This window comes from Gobio gobio (assembly GCF_949357685.1).
Source record: "Gobio gobio genome assembly, chromosome: 9".
In the NCBI taxonomy this organism is placed as follows: domain Eukaryota; kingdom Metazoa; phylum Chordata; class Actinopteri; order Cypriniformes; family Gobionidae; genus Gobio; species Gobio gobio.
In genome coordinates, this window is record NC_137115.1 from 43632577 (window position 1) to 43655659 (window position 23083).

Sequence of the window (23083 nt, forward strand, 5' to 3'; positions counted from 1 at the left end):
TAATGTTCCCTTAAAAATGCTCTCTTTTCATTTATCATTGGAATTGAGAAACGAAATAACCACTGCCAAAGCCATTTGAATGCCAAATCTCTCAGCGCTTACATGGTGCTGGACGGAACTTGTTTTATCGTTGTTTCTCAATGCTTGAAAGGTAAAACTTTGCCTTGAAGCATTTTTATTTTAACAACATGTGTATATTGTAATAGCCAGTGAATGAAGTCACTAATCATTTATCACAGAACCTCCTCCAGGCACAAAATTGCACAAATAGGATCATAAAGAGACAATATGGTCTGAAAAAGCCCTTCCCGTATTAACAGTAGTAGCTTTAATTCGAAAAGTGCCATGTTTCAGATATTCCAGCTCAACTGCGACCTGTCAGTGGACAGGTGGGTGAATGGCTATCATTAGCACTATTATACTGTGAGTGGGGCTTTCACAGATTTTTCAGGAAAGTGTGAGAATGATTGAACATGGAGTGCAGTGCTGCAATAACAGTTTTCTTTGCCCTGTCTGACATGTGATTAAGTTACAAAAGAGAATGTATTTGCAACAGGTGCCTCTAATACGGAGCAGGCATGAGAGGCTCCATGCTCTCTCTCACTCGCTCTCTCTCTCTCTCTAACCTCCATGAACCTGCCAGGGAAATCCGATTCCCGCTTACACACAGGCAAATACTACTCTTAGTCGCAGAGCAAGGGGCAGAAGTATAGAGGACAGGTGTGTGCGCGTGTGGATATGTACATCACCGTGTGACTAATTCTAGACGTTTGGGATGGTTGATGATTAAATCGGATGATTTTTCATTTATTTATCATTTGTAGGTGTAATGATTTTCAGAAGTAGGTGTAATGATTGAGTAATCAATACATTTTAAGTGTTAGTCATTTTAACGTAAAAAGTAATATGTTAAATTTATAGCATTGCCTTTTTATGGTGAAAGGGGCATGTTTAGATTAATTTTTTATTATATATATTAAATCATATTTAATTTAATCTTATTTTTAGTTTTGTTTTTGCATTTTATGTTGTTTTGTTAATGTTTATTGCATTTTTTAATGTGCATGTCTATGCTGTAAAAAATGTTCATGATTAATCACAACTTTTTTTTCTTTTGTCAAATCAACTTATATAATTCATAATTAAATTATAGATAATTAATGTGGTTCAGATAACATCGTGTTCTGAGTTTCTGTCGATTAAACCAATCATTGTATTAACTCAACATTTTAATTTCAATGAACTCAAAATTTTAAGGCAACCAGGTAACTTTTTTAAGTTCATATTTTTTTTACTGTGTACTTGACATAAACTGTATAATCACTAATGGCTAATCAGACCCTGTGCTTAAATACATTGTAACTGTATCTTAATGTTTTTATCATACATATTTCCCCCCCTTATTTTACATATAGCTAGTGTCACGGAGCGTTAAACACCTAGTAAAATAATTCATATTTGTTCTAATTTTAATATATGCTAATCATTTTTATGTTGTGTGTGCTTAGATCCCTTACGTGAAACAGTTTTAATGTATATATGTCTCATTTTGGGAGTCCTTACTGGTTGGTTTGGATTGGAGTTGGATCTCCTCCCACACAGTTTAATTTCACATCCTCTTGATCACTTGATAAATAAGGCTGTCAGCACAAGTCCATTGTTAAGACTGTATTTACATAGCTTCTTGCCGAATAAGCGTGTCAAATACTGTGCTCTGCTTTTTGGCAAGCTGCCGGGACATTTATTTCATTCACTGTCAATTGTAACAACAGTGGGCGTTATCCTATTTGCGTTTTTCTTCCTCTTCCAACCAATCCCTGTCTCCGGGGGCATGTCATAAATGTTGGGGAACCAATCGGCAGTGTTTATTGCTGAACTTTTGCTACTTTGAGCAAGTTAATACACTGAGAGACGTCGCTCCGCCTGCTCTACTCCAGCCAGTCTTTAACCCTTTATGTGCATGAGGGAACAAAATAGCACTGAAAAGTGATTTGTACTTAAGACTGTATATAGTTCATGCAAAGTACTTAGTACTTAGTACTATAGATTAGATAGATAGATAGATAGATAGATAGATAGATAGATAGATAGATAGATAGATAGATAGATAGATAGATAGATAGATAGATAGATAGATAGATAGATAGATAGATAGATAGATAGATAGATAGATAGATAGATAGATAGATAGATAGATAGATAGATAGATAGATAGATAGATAGATAGATAGATAGATAGATAGATAGATAAACGAATAAGGTGCACTGTGTTTGCATGAATGTATTACATCTCAGGCTATAGGATAGTATATTAGTATATTTAAGTTTTTTAGGGGGAGGGTTGCACCTCACAGGCATGACCCATTGCTGGAATTCACACCCGAATGAGAGCCGCTCGCACCTCATGAGGTCATTCTATGGAATTTGCAAGCTTCCCAGTCTACTGAAAATTCCACATGTGCAGGTAATGCACACTTTGCAGCACAATAACAAAAACGTTTGGATGTATTTGCCAGGTACTTTTATGAGGAACATGGCTGATGTAAGATATAAGTAGAGCAGTTCTCAAATACGTATAGATGAATGCAAGAAATTCAGAGAAATTAGTATGTTGTATAGAAGATACAAATGATTATACTCAGTCATTCTTACTAATTAAAATTGTTTAGTTGATAAAGAAATGAATAGCACATTTGAGAAATGTCATTAATGGGATCACTCATGTGAAATTAAGACATCATAAAAAGCTGTTTTATTCTGTATGGAGAAGGTTGCCCCTTCATGGACACATTCATGTTTACATCATGTCATCCAAGTGAATTAATTACCACAATTAATCATAAAAATAATAATAATAATACAGCCACCACACTTGCGAAATCTAGAGGTCATATTTGTTCCATATTCTCATGTGTAGTATGAGAAAATATAGACAAAAGTAAAGATAAACAAACTTCATGCATCCAAACCTATAGGTGTCAGTATAAAGTCTAAAACTACTGGTACTTTTGCAGTAATAAGAGGCTGCTAGATAGGCTATAAATAAAAACTTTTCTGAGTGCACCTTTAAAGACTTTTATTATGCCTTGCAGATGCCATTGAAGAATGTCTTATGCATATATCAGATTATTATATATATATATTTTTTTGTATTATTAAAAAAGAAGAGTGGTAAATTATAAATGCATGAAAACAGCTTCCGACTCCACAAAACTCTAAATGAAGTTACGACTGCAGTAAAGTTGCATTGACATCGTCTTGACAATGTTTGTAAAATAATTCTTGCATTTTTACATTAGTTCTCATTTACTCGCAATTCTTCCTCTGCTTGGAATAAACAATCATCTTAGGATATATGAAGAAATAGAAGTAGATGGATGTTACGCCTTTAAGAGTTAAGAAACTTGAAACCTTGTTTGCGCAACAATCAGTGCAGCTCAGAGCCGCCAAAGTGTCTAGACTAGCACATGATGGTAGTCAGCCAATGGCTCCATCGCTCTCCTCGGGGGCCCTATGTGTGTGTGTATGTGTGTGTGTGACAGGGAGAGAAAAAAAAGGAAAAAGGGAGAGAAACGGAGAAAGAGAGAGAGATCTGGGTTGCAGTTTGACCAGGTCTGAACACGGAACCAGAAGCACACTATAAGTCCACGGATTGTTCCTTTTCTGGCCCCGGCGCGCGCACAAGGATATTTTTGGATCGCAAAAAAAAAGAGTGCGCTGGAATAGTGGAAAACAACCGGAATAGTGAATTCTGTGAGGAATTGTCTGTGGATTTAATTCGCCGAGGAGCAGCTTCATTCATGTCACCAGACCCGCTGTTGAAGAGAGTGGATTTGAACGTGTTTCAAAGTCCGAAAACATTTGAGAGCGCGCGACTAGTGTAGCTTTTCGCGTGGGCTTTTTTTGTTTGTTTTACAGCAAATGTATTTGTTGTAGTTGAACCCGTAGCGCGTTTAAAATCTAAAAACTTTCCAAACGGTGTTCACATGTAGGCTACTGACAGCGCTCTTCTAAGATGAACGCCTTTCTGTGTAGCCTCGCGGTTGTATGACGTTTTCTGTTTTTAATGCAATATAACATTGTGCCTTCAAAACTAATGTTGTGGGTTTGCCACCAATATATGGTGCTCGGCTGTGTGCACGCGCTGCACGGCATTCGACCAACATTAATGTTGCACGAGCTCAGAAATAGTTTTAAATCGCTAAGATCTGAACGTAAATAACTCATCTAGAGTTTCAAGTTGTCGTATGTTCAGGACGAAACGCTCAGGTCTTGTGCGGCGACTCTGGAGAAGCCGTTTGATTCCAGATAAAGAGGGGGGCGATGGATATGGCAAAAGCGGCGAGGGGTCTCGAGACGATCTGCTTGGCACCAACCCAGAGAAAATTCCCAAGACGGAGTTCAGACCGATGACCCCGAGCGGGTCGCCTGGCGTGGACTATGGGGAAGTGTGTACGAGGAATCCCACCGAGAGCAGCGGTGGTGGCACCTCAGGGGGCGTTTTGGACCAAGATGAGGGTACGGTGTGTACGTTGGGAAGCCCTCGGTCTGTGCAGGACAGCGATTGCAGAACAGTCACTTGCTGTTTATTTAAAGATCGGGACCATCATTCTGGATCTAGAAACCCGGAGCCTGGCTCGTGCCAGTTCGTGCTGAGGAACATTGGTTCTTCTCGGGACCCCGGTCCTCTTGAGAGCCAGGAGACGAAACCTCGCTCCGTCATGGAGCAGGAGCTCAAGACCGCCACCTATTCGCTATTAAAAAGGCTAAAGGAGAAAACCTTGGATACTTTGTTGGAAGCCGTGGAGTCCAAAGGAGGGATGCCGAGCGACTGCGTGATGGTATCGCGGACCGAGCTTCGGTTAGGCGGCCACATGGCTCCTCCACAGCTGCTCATCTGCAAGCTTTATCGGTGGTCAGACCTGCAGCACACGGCCCAGCTTAAAGCGCTCTGTGAGTGCAAGAGCTTCGGAGCTCAGGACGGTCCGGTAGTGTGCTGCAATCCATATCATTACAGCCGACTCTGTGGGCCAGGTAAGCAAAGAAGACCCCATTAAAGACTTAAACTGATTATACTTTCTCGTTATTATGCTTTGCTTTACACCTGCTGTAATGCCAAAGGTCTTTCCTCAGGGTTTCCCCAACAGTTGCAATGAAGCTGTGTTGTTACAGTGATTCATATACTACAGAATGCCATTGATAAAATTCAGTGCAGTAGCAAAGAAGAATTTAGCTTTGCTTTTCAGTGATAAAATAGGCGAATGTTCTTACTAAAATGTAAGCAATTACGTTTCAGTGCTTTAATTATAGGCCTACAGCATTGACTACAGTGACTTAAAGAATTACAATTTGCACATCATCCATACCAGCTGTGTAGCTACTGTACAGTTTTTATTTTTTGCTACTTTATTTTTCCAACAATCAAGTTGTTACCATGAAACTAACTAGCTACATTGGCAGAAATAAAATACAAACATAATTAACCTACACATAAAACTGCATGTTACTGAATCGAACATTTGTGACCTTATCCTTGATTAAATGAGGCTACTGGGTTTATTAATTTTCTGCTGGTCAATGGGTAATGTCCAAACAGTAGAGTAGCCTAGTAGAATAATTGGTTAGAGGGTAGTTATTTTAGCCTAATCGTTTGTTTTAGAGAATTTTCCTAGAGTCTAATCTCATGTAAACACTGACTGTGTGGCCTAAAATATCTTAAGACCAGAAGCTTAAAAAACGTTTTTATCCCGACCAGTTCCTTATTCATTTAGCAATAATATAGTTTAGTCAACTGCTGGATTCTTTCCTCTCACAAGGCTCATAATTACCAATAGGCCTACTTGTTCATTTCTACATTTCAGATGTTGTTCTGACATATTTCGTATCAAGCATATCTAGTAAAAAAAAAAAAAAAAAAAAAAGCAAAGTGGAGTAAAATCCCACAGATTGATGGGTTAACATAAAGGTTCGAATTCCTAGAATTCATTGACAGCATAGATTGACATCTTGTGGGGATACCATTGGGTACCCGAGGCACTTGGCAAACTATAAGTCGGTTTTTCCATAATAAATCCTCACATATTAAGAGATACCTTTTAATCAAAGGCTTCAAACTGACAATTACACTCTTTGCTCAGGGTTTTATTGGAGTTTCTCAGAGCAGAGACGCTTGAGGGAGACAGCAGCCCCTCTCTCTCCCCTCTGTTCTCTGTAGAGACACACATAGCTCACAGGCGCTCATGCGTGTCCCCATGAAGATGGTATTTCTTTCATGCGATTGAACAACAGAGCCCTCTCAATCTTCAAACTCCATCAATGGTTTTGACGGGTTTTTTCAAGGTTAATTTTCACAGACGACGTTAAAGAGAGAAATCCCATTGTTCAGATGTTGCCCTGTGCCTGTGAGAGCATTTATCACGTTAAACAGTGTTTAAGCAAACATTTCAATGTATTTAGCAAGGGCTACATAAACGATCTTTAACTACGGGTTTTGTTAATCAGGTTTTAACGATAAATACTTTTATGTTGCTTTGTTTGCTTTAGATTGAGATGGCAGTATTTACGTTCCCTTTTTTTTTTTTGTTGCGAAGACTATCGCTTTGAAATGATATCAGTTTCAAGTTGCGCTTTAAAAGTCGCTTTTTTTTCTTCCTAAGGAGGACCCCTCGTGCTATTTAGGTGAAGGAGTGGCGGTAATATACAGTTTGCATACAACTGGCGCCAGACTGACTCGCTGTGTATCTGAGTGACTGAGTTTAGGATCCTGGCAATTACTGCCGCCACTCTTAAAGAGACAGTCCACATTATGCGTTTCTTTTCCCCCCACTACCAAAAGGCGAGGTCATTACTTGTCCAGATACTTTTTTTCCCCTTTGTGCCGTCGAACTTTTAGTGGTTTTCTTTGTCACTAGATTAGTTTTTGCGCTTTGGGGGAGAAAAAAAGGAAAACTTAATTATATACAGGCTTATACAAGTAGTTTTTGTATTAATACATGGAAAAATCATCTGATTTATGTCCATGCCATTAAATGGTGAATCACTTAAAATCAGGCAGTGTTTTATTCAGCTTCAGATTAAATTTGCCTCAGAAAGATTCAAATGAATGAAATATTTGTATATACAGGCCAATTATAGGCTATATTTATCTCCTGCACATTATGTGTGTGTGTGTTTACAAAAATGTTCTTTGTAGACCTACCCAAAATCAGTTATAAATGTTTTTTTTTCTCGAGGTGTTTTTAAAATATATATATTTTATTTAAATTAAATAAAAAAAAACACAGTGTCATATACTCACCAGAGAACGAATGTTTTAAACTGAACTGCTATTAAGATGTATATTAAGTTTGTGCATTTGTGATTTATGTTTTTCTGTTGTAATTTTTGTTGCAAAAAGTTGATGTATAACATGCAGAACCTACATGTGTAGCAGACTTTTTCATTCTCACACATCTGCTCTGATTTTGGTGAAAATCTGTGTGATTCTATTCTGGGGAATCTAACTCCGGAATGGTAAAATGTGAATAATAATATGAATAAGAGTAGTAAACTCTCATTGATATCTTAAAGAATTATACAATTAGTAACGAGCAGGGGATGTGTAGGTCGTTTTAATTCTGCAGAAATGCTTTTTATGCAATTTTGTGTATGCACATTCCGTATGGACCTATGCATACATTTTCCACAGTGCTGTAGAAAAGATTCTGCATTGTCTACATTGTGTTTTGCCATTTAATATATTGCTTTGATTAGTCACAGACTCAACATAGTCTGTTAGGATGAATTGATATATCTATATTTAATTTCCATATGTTTTTCAATTCCAATTATAATCATACTCTTGTCATATTTTAGAGTCACCCCCTCCTCCATACTCAAGACTTTCCCCCAGCGAAGAACACAAGCCACTGGGTAAGTTTCAAGCACGCTCTAATTGCTCATTAAATATGTATTTATTTAAGGTGTTGTTGTACATTATAACGTCCATGCACATTCTGAGGGAACAGACGATGGGAGATCATTTACTGACAAATTTAATAAAGTAATCTGTGTAACAAAATGACCTAGCCAAAATAAGTCAGTGCCATCAGTTGTCATCCACCGGTTGAATCCCTGGCTTTACGGAGAGCCAAAGGGGAAGCAAAAAGTAGAACAACGTGAAGAATTTTAATGGTGGCAATTAGGCACAGTGACCAACTGAGAGCCTGCAGCCAGTATCCGGTAGGCCCATTTTCAGCATGCCAATCTGGAGCCGGCCTGGGCTCGGCCCTGTCTGTTGTGAGGGATGCTGGGGCCTGGCACTGGGCTGGGATATCCTCTCAGTGCCATAGCTCAACATCGGGCACACTGTTGACAGGAGGTGGGGTGGAGAGAGGGTACCATCTGGAACTGATGCTTTGGTGGTTTGCAGCTCGGCTTGTTAATTGCGATTGCTTTTTTTAGAGATCAGCATCTCGGAAGGCAGAGAGAAGCCTGATAACACATACTTCTGCTCAACATTTATACTGTTTATACCAATATCAATGAAACTTCATGATACTCGATAGCAAATATGCAAGTGAATAACTAATATGCTTTATAAATTGTACACTACTGTTCAAAGTTTGGGGTCGGTAAGATTTATTAAAGTTTTTTGTCTCATGCTCAGTCTCATGCTCACCAAAGCTGCACTTATTTAATGAAAAATACAGTAAAAACTGTATTATTGTGAAATATTATTATAATTAAAAAACAGTTTTCTAATGATTCTTCAGGATTCTTTAATGAATAGAAAATTCAAAAGAAAAGCATTTGTTTGAAATAAAAATTACTGTCAATTTACATTAATTTAATACATCGTTTTAAATAAAAGTAATTATTTTTGTATTCATTTATATCTTACTGACCCCAGTCTTCTAAGCAGTATGTTTTATATAATATTTTTATTACGTTTAAATTAAACTGTCACCAGTATTTTTGACATTCCTAGTTGTATCACCAAATCAAAATTTTTTTTTTTTAAATTTCTAATTAACTAACCAACTATAACCAGATCCTTTTATCTCCTCAGATCTGTCAGATTCCACACTGTCTTACACTGAAACGGAGGCTGCCAGCTCGCCTAATGTCACCCAAGGGGAATTCTCAGGTGAGTTTTCTCATTTAAAAATATTTTGGCTGTGAAATGTAGTGTAGCTCTCTCAGCATGGCCTGTGATACCATTGTCAGACTTTTTGCGTTTTTTTCCAGTCCCGGAGAACTCATGTGGTAACATCTTTGTTCAAACAAAGGCTACGTGTCTGTGATGGTGACCTTGCACCAGATATTTACTTTTTCCCCCCCCTCTGCAAGAGAGAGCAGTGAGCACGCAGAGGGTGTTTTCCCTTTTAGCCTCCTTTTTTGCAATACAAATCTCAAAGTTGGGCTGCAGTATTCCGTGGACATAGTTTTGCATCCGTTTGCCGGGCCAGGAAGGGGTAAAGTGCTCAGTAAAAGTCTAAAATGCAAAGAAAACATCAAGGCGTACCTTCCGCTGCCCTAAGTTCTGCGGGTTCCCATGGAGAGTGTTTGAATAAATGAGCAAACTTTGCAGGTAATTTGGTTTTTATGTTGTGCTTTGCTCCTCCTCATTAAAGGCCATTAGGAGTGGAGAGAGTGCGGTGGAGATAAAGCTCTCATTGTGAGCCCAGCAGAGGTTCAGTGGGCCGTGTTGGCTGGCCATAGAGCCTGCCTCCCCTCCTCTGTTTTCTTTCAGAAATATTTGAGTGGGATCAAACTGTAATAAGATCCAAGCTCGCAGGGACACACACACAGTCGAGCACACCGAGTCACGTTATACGCTCTACACACAACGGCGCGTATCGGAACTCGCACACACACGTATCGGCCTTTATGGCTCTATCTTGACCGGTGTGGGCTTTTTTTCCCCGTTCCTGTGAAAGGGCCACACCGAGAGAAAAGAGGAGAAACAGTTTTGTGTCACGGTTTGAGATGAAACACTCCCCTCTTATGGAATGAAACCAACATGTTTCTCTCATAAAACTGGAACCGCACAGGGTATGCGGAGGATCATGGCCGCAGAGACAGAAAGGCTAAGTCCTTGTTTTGCAGTGCTAGAAATAGCATTCAAAGAGACCGGGTCAATCTGCCCCCTTTCCCAGAAGGAGCTACCTGAGCTTGTGGCTTCATGCACCCTGTCACCACCACTTCACAGGCTGGCGACACTCCTTGCGCAAACAAATGATGTTTCAAATGCTTGCTGAGATGTTTTTTTTCTCTGGATTGGGTCTGTGTGAACTATGGTTTGCTTGTAGGTACATAGTCGGGGCTTTTTAGCCTGCATGCAGGATCATTTTGAACTAGATATGTTTATTATTGTCCTTTACTGACTTAACAAGAACAAATATAGGATGCACGTGGTTTTTTGATATTTTAATATTTAATTATGCATGCTAATTCCCCTATTTGTACATTAAGATTACATTTTCAATCATCGAATGCTCACTTATCCTTTAAAAATGTTATTAACACTGTTAAATGTAATCTTTGGGAAATTCGTTTTTTAAAAAAAATATATTATATGACTCATAAATCTGAGTGAGGATTTCATAGAAACTCGTGGGTTACCACATTTGAAGAGGCTGGCAGGCTCTGTCAGCGCAATGGGGTGTAAGTTGTACCCCTGGGGCGCAAGAGCTGCCTAAATTTCCCCATACACTTACTATGGTTTGGGATGGCCCATGAAACGCATGTGTTTTTACATTCTAATGTTGTGATTCCTAAATTAATTTGTAGAATTTAAAACTATTAAAGGGATAGTTCACCTAACATCATTTACTCACCCTCAAACCTGTATAAATGTCTTTGTTCTGCTGTACACAAAGGAAGATATTTGGAAGAATTGAGACATCGGCCCCCGTTGACTACCGTAGTAGGGAAAAAATACTATGGTAGTCAATGGGGGCCGAGATCTGCTTGGTTACAAACATTCTTCCAAATATCCTCCTTTGTGTAAAGCAGAACAAATAAATGTATATAGGTTTGGAACAAGTTGAGGGTGAGTAAATGATTTAAATTTTTGGGTGACCTATCTCTTTAAGGCCGTTCGCACCAATGACTAGAACTATAACGATAAAGATATAGTTCTAAATATCATTCTAAAATTAAAGAATAGCAGAGTCCACACCACAACTATAACGATTACGGCACAGAGAAATGATATCGTTGGAATCACTTTCAGAGCGATTTTTTTCCAGCTAATGAACGATACAAACATTGACAGCCAATCAGAATCCACCCTGCTTTAAAGAGCTAGAGCTGCAGCGTTTTGATATCGTCAGATATCGGACGCTAATATTGTTATCGTTATAGTTAACTTCATAGTCATCGTTCTTGGTGTAAACGGGTCTTTATATTTTCCATCATCTAACGCTCACTTAAGCTTTAAAACGTTTTAGTAACATTGTTTAGACAAAATTGGATAGAATTTTAATATTGTACTGGCAAGACATATTATTACCGCTGTATCCATACAAGGAAATCATGTGAGTTAAGAATGCAAAACACATCATATGCAGGTCTTTTTCAGTAGCTTAAACTAATTTGTTGTGAACCATTGAATTGGCAGATTTACAGAAATGCCAGTAGCTGAATTTGTAATAAAAAAAAAACTCTTCAAATAAACAAACATAAGGTATGTAGATTTGGAGAGGGTGACCTATGGAAATTCATCCCTCTCCTTTATGCTACCTGTAAAGAAAGAAAAGAAATCCTAGGATCTAAAATATAAAAGCGTTCATGCATATGGCCGTCCACCCACTCTGAGTCCCTTATCCCACCCCACCCACATGCAGGAACTAGTAAAGCTCTTAAAAGTGAGGCCAGGGGGGCCGAAGGTGGGAGGGGAGCATATTGCAGCCCCCTGGGCGAGTGTAACTCCTGCTCTGAACACTCATCCACTCTGTCTGACAATAGCTACAGAACACATCTCAATGAGTCTGATGAAAACTCCCTGCCGCCCAAGGGCGAGATTTTAGAGAATTTGGTGTCTTGGTTTGAAAGATCTGAGGCTATTTATGTAGTAGATCTTTGATGTCTTGCTGCCTCAATGAGCTTGTTTGAAGCAATTTTCAGCTCAAATCTTTGAGTTTCTGTAAGCTTCCCTGCATAAATGTATCATTTTTGCGTGTTTGCGCACAGCTGTTTTTTTTTTTTTTTTTTTTTTTTGGCACGTCTTGGAATCTGTGTGATTTTTGTCTGCATGTTTGTGTTGGTGTCTGTGATGTCTGCGCTCCTGTGTGTTTGGGTACATCTCTGTCTGTTTGTGTTGTTTGTATCTGAATGTCTATAGCTCGCCGTTTCGACCCGCAGTTTCTCGTTTAAAAGCAACTGTGTTTGTCAGTTGATGTCTACACTGTGTCAACGCACAGCTATTGATTAAGTGTTCACTATGTTTTCAAAGCGTGGCCGTCGAAACATGTGGTCGTGATGTGCTGCACGTGTGTGTCTGTAAAAATGTGTGTGTGTGTGTGTGTGTGTGTGTGTTTCAGTCACATTCTGTAGCTGTGACTGGGTTGTAATGCAGCCCACCTGTTTCCTCACTCCTTGTTGTGGCCGTGTGGAGATCAGAATTATGCCCTTTGAAGTAGGTCTCATTGCTTCCTGTATAACTGCATGCATGTGAGTTTGTGTTTCCTCTCTGTATTGGGGTTTTTGTGATCCTTGTGGTTCACAAGTCCCTGTATTGGGAGGGGGTCTCCTCGTACTCCATGCTTCTGATGCTGACTGAGAATGTCAGCATGATTATAATGCTGGGCACAATTTTGTCATGATTCGTGCATTGTTATTTGAATTGAATTGGATATTCACTGGATGTTCTATCTATCCATCCATCCATCCATCTATCTATGACTCTATCTATCTAGGGCTCTATCTATCTATATCTAAATATACTATCCATGTATCTATCTGACAAACTTTTCTTTTCTTGATAAAAATTACATGCAGCTTTATGGATTCCTTTGAATTTCAATTCATTCACTTTCATTTCTGAGAGCAATTCTATTTGCTAGTAATTCAGCAATTGAATTGAAATGAAAAAAATCTCAATTGGATTCTGAAGGACGCACATTCCTGCTGCAGAGCAGTAGAATTGTTTTTCCAGTGATTATTAGTCTCTCGGATGACCAGTGGCTGTTTACAAATCATTTTCAGACCAGTCATACATGTGCTACAGCTGAGAGATGCACCCTAATAAACCCACTGGAATTTGTCACCAGATGTGGAAAAGGAAGCAAACATAGCATGTTTTCATGCGTATGTGTTCATACCCTGAGACGTTTCAATCGCAGTGAGAGCTTGCTGTGGTGGTGTCATCGCTTTAAGAGAGACCCCACATCCCTCTGAGGAACCCTGTGGTGCCATTATGCTTTGTATGTTGTGTTTATTTTTTCTTGGGAATGTAGGAAAGGCGGTCGCATTGGCTGTGCGGGTAGGTTTATGAAGAGCCGTTCTTGCCTGAGGAGGAGGAAAGGCTCAGTCAGGTATAGAGAGGATTGGTTTGGTGTTCTGTAATTTTACTCTGGGCTCTCTCTTGGTGCTTTGTGATGTTTACACTGCCCTCACTGTTTTTGGGGAGTAGATCGCAGCCTGGCTGGCGTCCCTAAGTGAGTTCTATCGGTGCCGTATGTCTTGAAAATGGAAAGCAGTGGCTGCCTCATTCAACTGTACTGAACTTTACCAAACTGATTAGCATTATGACTGAAAACTAAAGCCAGTGAGACCTTTTTTTCCTATCAATAGAGTGTTACTTCTGGTGTTGGTGTCCATTCTGGATCTATTCTGGCTCTGCTCAGACCTGCTGGTTCAGAGAGCGACATTTGCACCATTTTAGTGGGGGAAAAAAGAGTTAGCGTCATGAAGTTTTAAAGTCGTTGAATCCGAGTGGAAAGGTAGCACATTGCGTTGCATTGCTAGCACAAGGAGCCATTGGTTGTTGATAGTACAAAGTCTTGTCTGTGTTTTCATAAAAGTGACATTTTACAGGCCAGTAGGTGTTTTGTTTTGACTGATAGTCTGACACAAGTATAATCACATACTTTCCCTCTCAGAGAATCACAAAACAGACTTTTTCTCTTTTTTTTTTTTGTTGTTGTTGATAATCTGGCAGCACTACACACATGCCAGTCTATCTAGGTCTGACCTGACCTCATTTCTACAGTGCATTAAAAGGGCATCTGGAAGTACAACAATTAAACAAAGTAATCGAAGCATGTGACGGCGTGCTGATTACCACTGATTTGATTGCATCCATAGATTTTGAACAGCCTTAAAAAGGCATGTGATGTCTTCCCTTCAACTTATTAGCTGGCTTGCAGATGCCTGAAATATCTAGACTGTATTTCAAATTCGTTACATTGTCAATGCCTAAATCTTTCAGATTTGTTAGGGCTTTTTAAAGGGATAATTCACCCCAAAATGAAAGAGCTGTCATCCTTTACTCACCCACATGTGTTCTCATCTATACATTGAGAACATGAATCCAAGCACTAAAAAAAGCGTTGTGAAAGCACCATAAAAATCTTCCCAGTATTCTGAAGTCAAACGGTTGCTCATCGAAACTGTTGTCAGTTACTTAATCTTAAAGGGATAGTCATTAATTGCTCACCCTCATGGCGTTCCACACCATAAGAAATTTGTCAAAACGCAAATTAAGATATTTTTTATGAAATCCGAGAGCTGTCCCAAGTCCCTCCATTGCGAGCAACGCAATTTATACATTCAAGGTCAAAGTAATACATGTGACTCCAGTGGTTTAATTTCAATTTTATGAAGTGATGCAAGTGCTTTGTTTGCACAAAAAAAACATAATTTACCACTTTATTTATAAAAATATTGTCCTGCAATCCAGTAGGGGGAGCACCACGATGCATGCGTGTTGTGAACGTGCTTTGAATAATATTATTTTGTAAATACAGAGGTGAATTATGTAAATTATGACAAAATGCACATACCAGAATTACTAAAAAGGATACTATAAATAAAATGAAAATATAAAAATAAACGACCATTCAAAATTTTAATAACTACAACATTATATCAATATTACTAAAATTGCACTGATTCAAACTTCCTATCATGTTCAAGAAATGAGGGTGAGTAAAAGGTTTTCCTTTAAATCACTAAATGTGAGAAAGATTATTAACCTTTCTGAATGTGAAGACTTTAACTGACCTGTGTTTTGCCCGTTGCTGAGGTAAACTAGGATCATGGGGGTGACATCAGCTGTGTTACGTCATTTACAACAGAACTACGAATAATGAGTTGTATAACTTTAAGAGTCTAAACAGTTCTGCATTGGGACAGTTTCAGTTTGAGCCATCCTTTTCCACTCTCTTTCCTAAAAACCCATGCCAGTCCATATTACAAAAAGACAGAACAGTCCCACACACACACACACACCCTGCCCTGCCTCTGTAACAGTGTTACTATGCCTGTGAAAAATGAGCCACGGTGGGGTGGACAGTGCTGGGCCACCCTTTTGCCCTCCCCCCCTCATATTCCCTCACCTCGGACAGCCTTGGTATCTCTCCCCCTCTCGCTCTTTCCCTCCTTTTATCTTTTTTCTCCCTCTCCCCTATTCCCGTTGCCTGGCACGGGGCCTCAGGTTTCCACCGCAGCCCCAGAGCCTGCCCACACTCCCCCAGGGCCCCAAGTGCTCCAGGATACGGGATGTGGAAATAATGTGACTGGAGTACTTCCACCCTGCCTCCAGAAAATCAGGTTCTGCGGATTGTTTATTTGAGGGGAAGGAGGCCTCAGCCAAACATCCTGTTTTAAAAAGCTTGCCTGGGTTTTGTAGTGCAGTGGCTGCTCAACTACCCCTTTGACGGCAGGGGGAAGCTGAGGAATGTTGAAGAGAAGCCCAGCGGCCTGGAGGTGATGAGTTAGGATGTGATTTCGTATACGTGTGTGAGAATACATGTGTCTGTGTGGCATTTGTTTGATTTCAAGTTTTTGTTTTTTTTTTGGACGGAGAGATGTACAGCATGTAAATATAACACAAGCAGTTCCGTGCCATCATGGCTATACCATACGGCTCTCCTTGAGTGTGTGTTCCTGTCCTGAATGACCGACTTCCTCTTCCCCTTACATAACACACGTAAACAAGGCAAACAAATGCTCATTAGCCGATGGCAGATAGCAGACTTATTCACCCACCTCTGTTGTATCCCACGACAGATTCCAAAAAAGACATGCATATTTGTTTCTCGTCATGTTGTTTATGTCTCTTTGAAACTGTATTGTGTTTTTGTCAATAGGTTCACGTGTGTGCGCACAAGCAGCTTGGCCTTCTTAACGAGTTACATTTTATGTTTTCTATCCACATGGTTTGACGCTATAAAGATTTCAGCGGTATTGGAAAGCAGAGGGTTTTTTCCCCCAAAAGAACTCAGACTGTCTATGCGGTATTGTGGTGATATCAGTCACATATTTCACAAAATCAATATCAAGAATGACTCTTTGAGTCACTATTGACTGTACGATAATAACTCCTTCTTGTAATTGAGTGTGGCTTTAAGTTCAACCAGGCATGTTCATTTAGTCCAATGTGTGTTTACAGAAAGCGTCAAAATGCAATGCTTATTGAGTCGGGCCATTTTAAAAGACACGCCTATGAAGAGCTGTTTAAAAAGGAAGGCTATTTGTACAGGTAATCATTTCCTCACTTGCCCCACCCCCACCCAGTAATGAGTGAGGGATCGAGTCCTGCAATGCACTCTGGGAAGGCTAGGGCAGCCCATCTCTCCTCTCCCTCCACCCTGCACGCCGCTGCGCCTGCCTGCCTCCTCCAATAGAGCCATTCATTCAGTCCGGGCCACGGGGTTAGGGAAACAAATAAAGAGGCAGCCATGCCATTAAAAATGTATGGAATGTCCAACTGTTAGTTTAGTGTTTTAGCGAGCCTCTTCTCAAGGCTGAGGAAGGGGGAACAATACTCTGTTGAGCGACCGTCACCGTAAAAACTTTTGCTTTCGGCCTCCGCTGGCCTGCGCCCAGAGGGGAGCGGGCAAAAAAGGTGGCAGTAGTAGATGCAAAGGCCGTTTTTATTTTCCAACCAGTTTCGGATTCCCGGTAATTATAAATTCCCGAGCCTGGCACCGGGGCGAACAAGCGGTGATTTAGGCCTGCGGTTTGATTGCCTAGCTAAAATAAAGTGAAGAATGTTTTCCCCCCTTCCTCCCCAGAGGAACATTGACAGTTGTGCGGGGACCTATGGCAGCCAGTATTTTTAAAACTGGGAGAGCCAACGCATTCCTCTTGCCTGCAGAATGCACTGTGTGGATTAACTGCAGGGGCCCATGGAGTCCAACATCCTCACGTTAACCTTCATTAAGAGAGAGACACAGAGCGTGCATGGAGAAATAGTGTATGAGGCACAATGGAGCGCTAGTCTTTGAACGATCAGCTCACTCAAATTAACTCACCGTCATTCTTTCGTTGTGATTTTTAGGGGAACTATTCCTTTCAGTTTTGAGTCTTCTAGATATGGTTTGAGTAATTATCTGACGTAATGTTATTCTCACACTGGATACATTTGTCACAGTACATTTGCGCATAGTTAGTTTTCGGACTTTTTTAATGTCTAATTTCCCAATTTAGTTTTTTCTGTTTCTTTCTTCTTTTCTTTCTTTCCACAAGTTTGGCCAAGCAATGATGATGTTCTCTTGTTTTAGAAACGGGTGCTACAATCAAAGGGGTTGAAGGCAGTGCACACTTGTCAGGCTAACTCATATTGGCACTGGCATATTTTCGGATTTTTCCATAAATCCACATGGAGAGTTGTTTTTTCCCCTTGTGTTTGCTGCTTAAAATTATGGAAATATTATTCAGACTAACCGAGCAGGATATGCATGTCCAAAAGGGGGGCTTCTAATATGCCCTCACAGAAGTCAAGAAATGTAATCTATCTATCTATCTATCTATCTATCTAGCTATCTAGCTATCTAGCTATCTGAGCATCATCTGAGCTATCTATCTTAATCTTACACTCTTTCACCAAATACACAGGTATTGCAAAATAGTCAACTTATTCCAGTGACTAGAAGGAGCCGTCTGCTTTTCTTTGCATTTAAGAGTCCTTGACCCTCAAGCTAATGACTGCAAAACAGATAAGGGAAAGAGAGATAGAGATATAGCAAGAGAGACCGAGAGAGTCAGGCATGGCGATCAAACTGCAATCACTCACTCTTTCACTCACTTAGCCACAGCACATTCTCTGATGTGATTAGTGGTATGACGAAGCACACTGTACCTGTTTTAGTTTGCCCTGTTGGTCAATCTAAGCGCGGAACAAAAGACTCCCTCAGAGACACAAAACAGGATTTGTGAGCACCAGAGAGCAAGAGGAACACTAAGTTGATCCGCACTAACTGGATGTATTTGCTCTGTGTCCAGAGTTTGGTCTCTCTTTCTAAATTCAATTACAGCCCTCAATGGGGAGTTCATGCCATACCTCAGTGGCCCTTATTGAGGACTTTCAAAGCCCACAGCAAACAAGCCTATTTATTTATGCATATTGTGGGGTGTTTCATGGATTTTAGTGGTATTTTGAGGTACGGTTGTCACAGTACCAAAATGTTAGTAGTCAGTACCAATACCAGTAAAATATCGGTACCAGAGCAATTAAGTACTGTTGAATAAGTAAAATTTGGTCCCATTTTGTCTTGTCCCTTGGTTATCACTGTCAATCATTGCAGTTTACGATTTTAAATATGATTGTCAATCCAGAAACTTTGCAGTGTACTTAGCAGCATGAAAAACTAAACTATTCAGATTGTGATTGTGGGAAATAAACAGAAAGCAAGAGAAACCACCCTTCATAATAATTTAAGCTGTCAATTTCTGCACAAATTCTGCACTCTCACGATAACTCACGTTATACTAAAAAAAAAATCTTAATTGTACAATAAATCGCCTATTTACATGTGTTTACACTTTGTTGGTTATAATGAAAGGAGCGTGTGTTTGGGTCATGTTGAATGGTAAGCGCATTCTGACTAACTTACTGCCTAGGACCTCTGATAGGCCATTGCATTCACACACTCAACAGATATGATTGTGATTGGCTACAATGTTCAGCTGTAAATAGAAACCTTTGAGAGCGCTCAAACAAACACGAACAAGAGCGCTTGAAAGTAGCGTCTATCAGCGGGTACCAAATATTGGTCGACTGTTTTTTTTCTTTTGTACCGATTGGTACTGGTAGTACCGGGTTGTTTGAAAACCTTATTTTGACTTAAACATCTGTCAAATTAAAGTATATGCTACTGGTGTACCTCAAGGCTATGTCGCTGGCGCTTGACTATTTCAGTCTCTCCGTTTCTTTGGCCGTCTTGATCCTTTCTGACAAGCTTTTCTTAATGTAAGCCTTCTAGAGCTGTGTAAATTTAATTATATCTCAATCATTTTCCTTTTGATGATATTCAATACTGTACATTATTCAGTATTTGTTTGTAAATTCTTAAAGAACCATTTTTTTAACAGTTTTTTGTTAATAAACAGGAATGAATCTAAATAAATCATTATTTACTCATATTTAACTTTTAATTCACTTGATATTTCTAGGAAACGTACATTACAATCTGTTAATTTATTGTTGAAATAATTGAGAATATATTGTGAATATTTAGTATACTGTATAGCTATCATCAAGCCATAGAGCCTTAAACCATCTCTCCATTCATGTTGACAGGCCTGATACCTTACAAACTATTTGAAGTGCTCACTTGTGCATTTTTAATAGGGAAACATAAACAGTTTGCTTTGTTTTAGAAAGCAGCTGTGTAGTTACGCCGCACGTGCGTGGCTTCAAGCTTTTGTGACTGAAACAGAAGGCGAAGACGGCACGGCTGTCAGGATGCATTCACTTGAGTGTTTATGATCCATTGGGCCGATCAATAGCATGCCATCATCTGAGCTGAGTATGTGTCCATCACCTTGCAGATGAGCTGTATCCAAATACACAGCTTTCGCCCTAAATTAACCTGAGATCAAGAACTGTCTCAACCACTGGCCTCACTCCCTACTCTGAAACTGTACCTGCTGTGTAACGTTCAGCTGCCAGAGTCCATTTTCCATGAATGTACGGCAAATATCTTTTATGACAGGAATATTTGTGGTAATCAAACTCTGGTTTTCTGATAAGTTACACTTAATAGATCATAATCACTTGAATAATAGATGATCTGTATTTTCGTATATGTTTTCTTTGGACCAGTGGGAGAAAGTTTTGGGATAGTTGACATTAATTGCGCTGTTGGAACACAGCTGTTTCGTCAATATGTTTTACAATAATTTATTATGCATATGTGCTTTTTATGACTTGCAACCTATACATTTGGTCGTCTGTATTTAAACGTTGTTGTTCTGAATTCCGTCTCCAAATGCATGAAGAATGGAGAGACTCGATCACTTTTTTTGATGAACAGATTTAATTTAGTATTTTATTTACATATAAACATTGATCAGTGAATATAAACAGAAGCTCAACTGAACATGCTTTATGTGAGAGAACATACCTCATTCTTTCTGAAGCTCAAACGTGCTGCGTAACACGAGAATGAACCTCATTGGTTCTTGCTGAAGCTCAAACATGCAGCATAACACAAAAGAATGAACCGCATTGGTTCTTGAGGAAGCTCAAACGTGCTGCGTAACACAAGAATTAACCTCATTGGTTCTTGCTGAAGCTCAAACGTGCTGCGTAACACGAGAATGAACCTCATTGGTTCTTGCTGAAGCTCAAACGTGCCGCGTAACACGAGAATGAACCTCATTGGTTCTCGCACATCAAGCGAACATGCTTGAGCTTCCGTTTACCACAACTGATGTGTGAGTTGATCAATGTTTACATGTGAATAAAAGCCTAAATTCGATCTGTTCATCATAAAATCCGATCGTGTCTCTTCAGAAAATTTGGACTAAACCGCTCAATTCATATGGATATGTTTTAAGATCTCTTTATGAACTTTTTTTTGAAGCGTCAAAGTATCAAAGCTCTCAGATTTAATCAAAAACATCTTCATGTGTTTTCCGAAAATGAACGAAAGTCTTGCGTGTTTGGAACCACATGAGGGTGCGTAATTTTCAGAATTTTCATTTTTGGGTAAACTATCCCTTTAAGTAATGCATATTTTCATGGCTTCTAAGATATTGTGCAGAATCACCTTTAATCTGCTTTATTGCACCTAGAAAGTGGTAAACATTCACATACAAACACAAGTAAATAATCTATCCCACGCTCCCCTATAGAAACTGCAGCAATGTGATGTTGCGAGCGAGCTGTAGAAGGTCTGTATTTCTGGGAGTTTGTCCTTCACACTGCCCCGTCTGTTCTCATGGTAAAGGAATTCGGTTTGGATCCCCCAGTCCTTCTGGCTAAGTCTCACCCGTGGAGATCAGTACACAGATCTGTGGGTCTTTGCACCGTTTCACTCGGCTGTGGAAATCATTGCAGAGGCCCAGCAATCTGACCTGGGGAGACCGCATATTCGTTCATTTGTTGCTCTGGGCTCAGATGGCCCATGTGTTGAAATGTCAACACTAGTGAGTGTTAAGGAATCCGGTGAGGCAGGGCAGCAGCGACCGTCAGTGAATCTGACTAGCTAAGCTCTGCTTTATATGGGTCTGAGGTGTGAATCTTAGGCACATTTGACCAAGTCGTCATTAACACTATAGAGCCATAGCGAAGGGATTAAAATATATGCTCGCCATTTGCAATGCAATCCGCTTGCAGTCTGTAATTCTAGGCTGTGAATTCTGCTTATTTGCATTTTAATAAATGCAAAACAGATTGAGATTGCATAGCCCCTTTTTGGCCTAATTATAGGGCTGCACAAGTTATTGAATAAAGAATAATAATTATGGTTTCTGCAATGAATCATAAAAAATGTTGATTACAGCGTTTTATTTTTATCTCATCCTGTTGTGTCATAGTATATTTGCAGTGTGTGTTTTTTTGGGAGGTTTTTTGTAACCCATCACAGACAAGTAAATGCATAAATGCAGTGACTAATTGATTATTATTTATTTAAAATGTAGATTTGAAAAGTAGATGTGCAGATTTAATCCGAACAAAGAATATGTCATCAATTGCCCTACACAAATTTTTTAAATAAATTAAATTAAGCTAATATAATATAATATATATGATTTCAATTCTAAGCAAGTGTAAATTTAGTCAGTTGTGCAGCCCTATGTGAATGTTTTTTGTTATCTTTTTTAAACTCTTTTTGTCACCATTATAGATCCCATGAAATGGGAGAATAAATAAAAAAGGTAAATATATATATGTATATTAAGCTAATATAAATGTTTTATTTGTATATTTATATAACTAATATATATATATAGTGTGCATATTTATATAAAAATATGTCTTTTTATATAAGCCACGTTTGAATGTTATTTCTCTTTGTTAATTTAACCGTTTATCGTGTTACAGAACCTGTGAAATGGCTCAACAAGCACAGTTTTAATTGATGAATGTTGATGTATTTCCTGTTTAAACAGGAAGTTGGGGCGGGACATATCCTATTTTTTAAGTTAGCCAATTATCTTTAGTTATGTCACAGGCATGAACCATGATTTTGCTCGCTGATGGCGTTTGCAGGTGGTATTAAAGGAAAGCACGCTGTCATTCTTGATTGGACAAAAATCTGTGTAGTGCAACATGAGTCAGTATTTTTGGTCTGTTTTCCTGAAAGGTTAAGTAAAGTATTTTAAATATGTATATCTACTAAAAGCTATATTAAATTAGACCTCAAAGCAGCCCCAGAACTGTCATTTTTGTTCTTTAATCCAATAGCTCCCTCTCACAGAAATGCAGAAAGTTATTCCCTCTGCATGATTCCATTGATTTTTCTTCTGCCTTTTTAGTCTGACCACTTTATGCCCAGCAATGGAAACAAGGAGCCTGAGAAAATAGTAAAAACTCTAAAATTAATGAAGTGAAGGAAAGAAAAGGAGAGCGGGTCAAAGAGAAAGAAACCCATCTGTGTGAGAGTGCCGCCCCAGTTAGTGCGTCTGGCTGATAAAGCAGTCT

General features: G+C 39.2%; 1 protein-coding gene across 1 annotated transcript in view; it reads left to right on the forward strand.

Moving 5' to 3' along the window:
• Positions 1-3533: 3533 nt before the first annotated feature.
• The window catches only part of smad6b (SMAD family member 6b), a 28195-nt gene continuing 8645 nt past the window's right edge, over positions 3534-23083 (forward strand). The window contains exons 1-3 of the mRNA XM_079825741.1: positions 3534-5034; positions 7855-7911; positions 9050-9127. Coding sequence (XP_079681867.1) covers positions 4248-5034; positions 7855-7911; positions 9050-9127 — 922 coding nt within the window. The 5' untranslated portion in view covers positions 3534-4247. The remainder of the gene's footprint in view (positions 5035-7854; positions 7912-9049; positions 9128-23083) is intronic.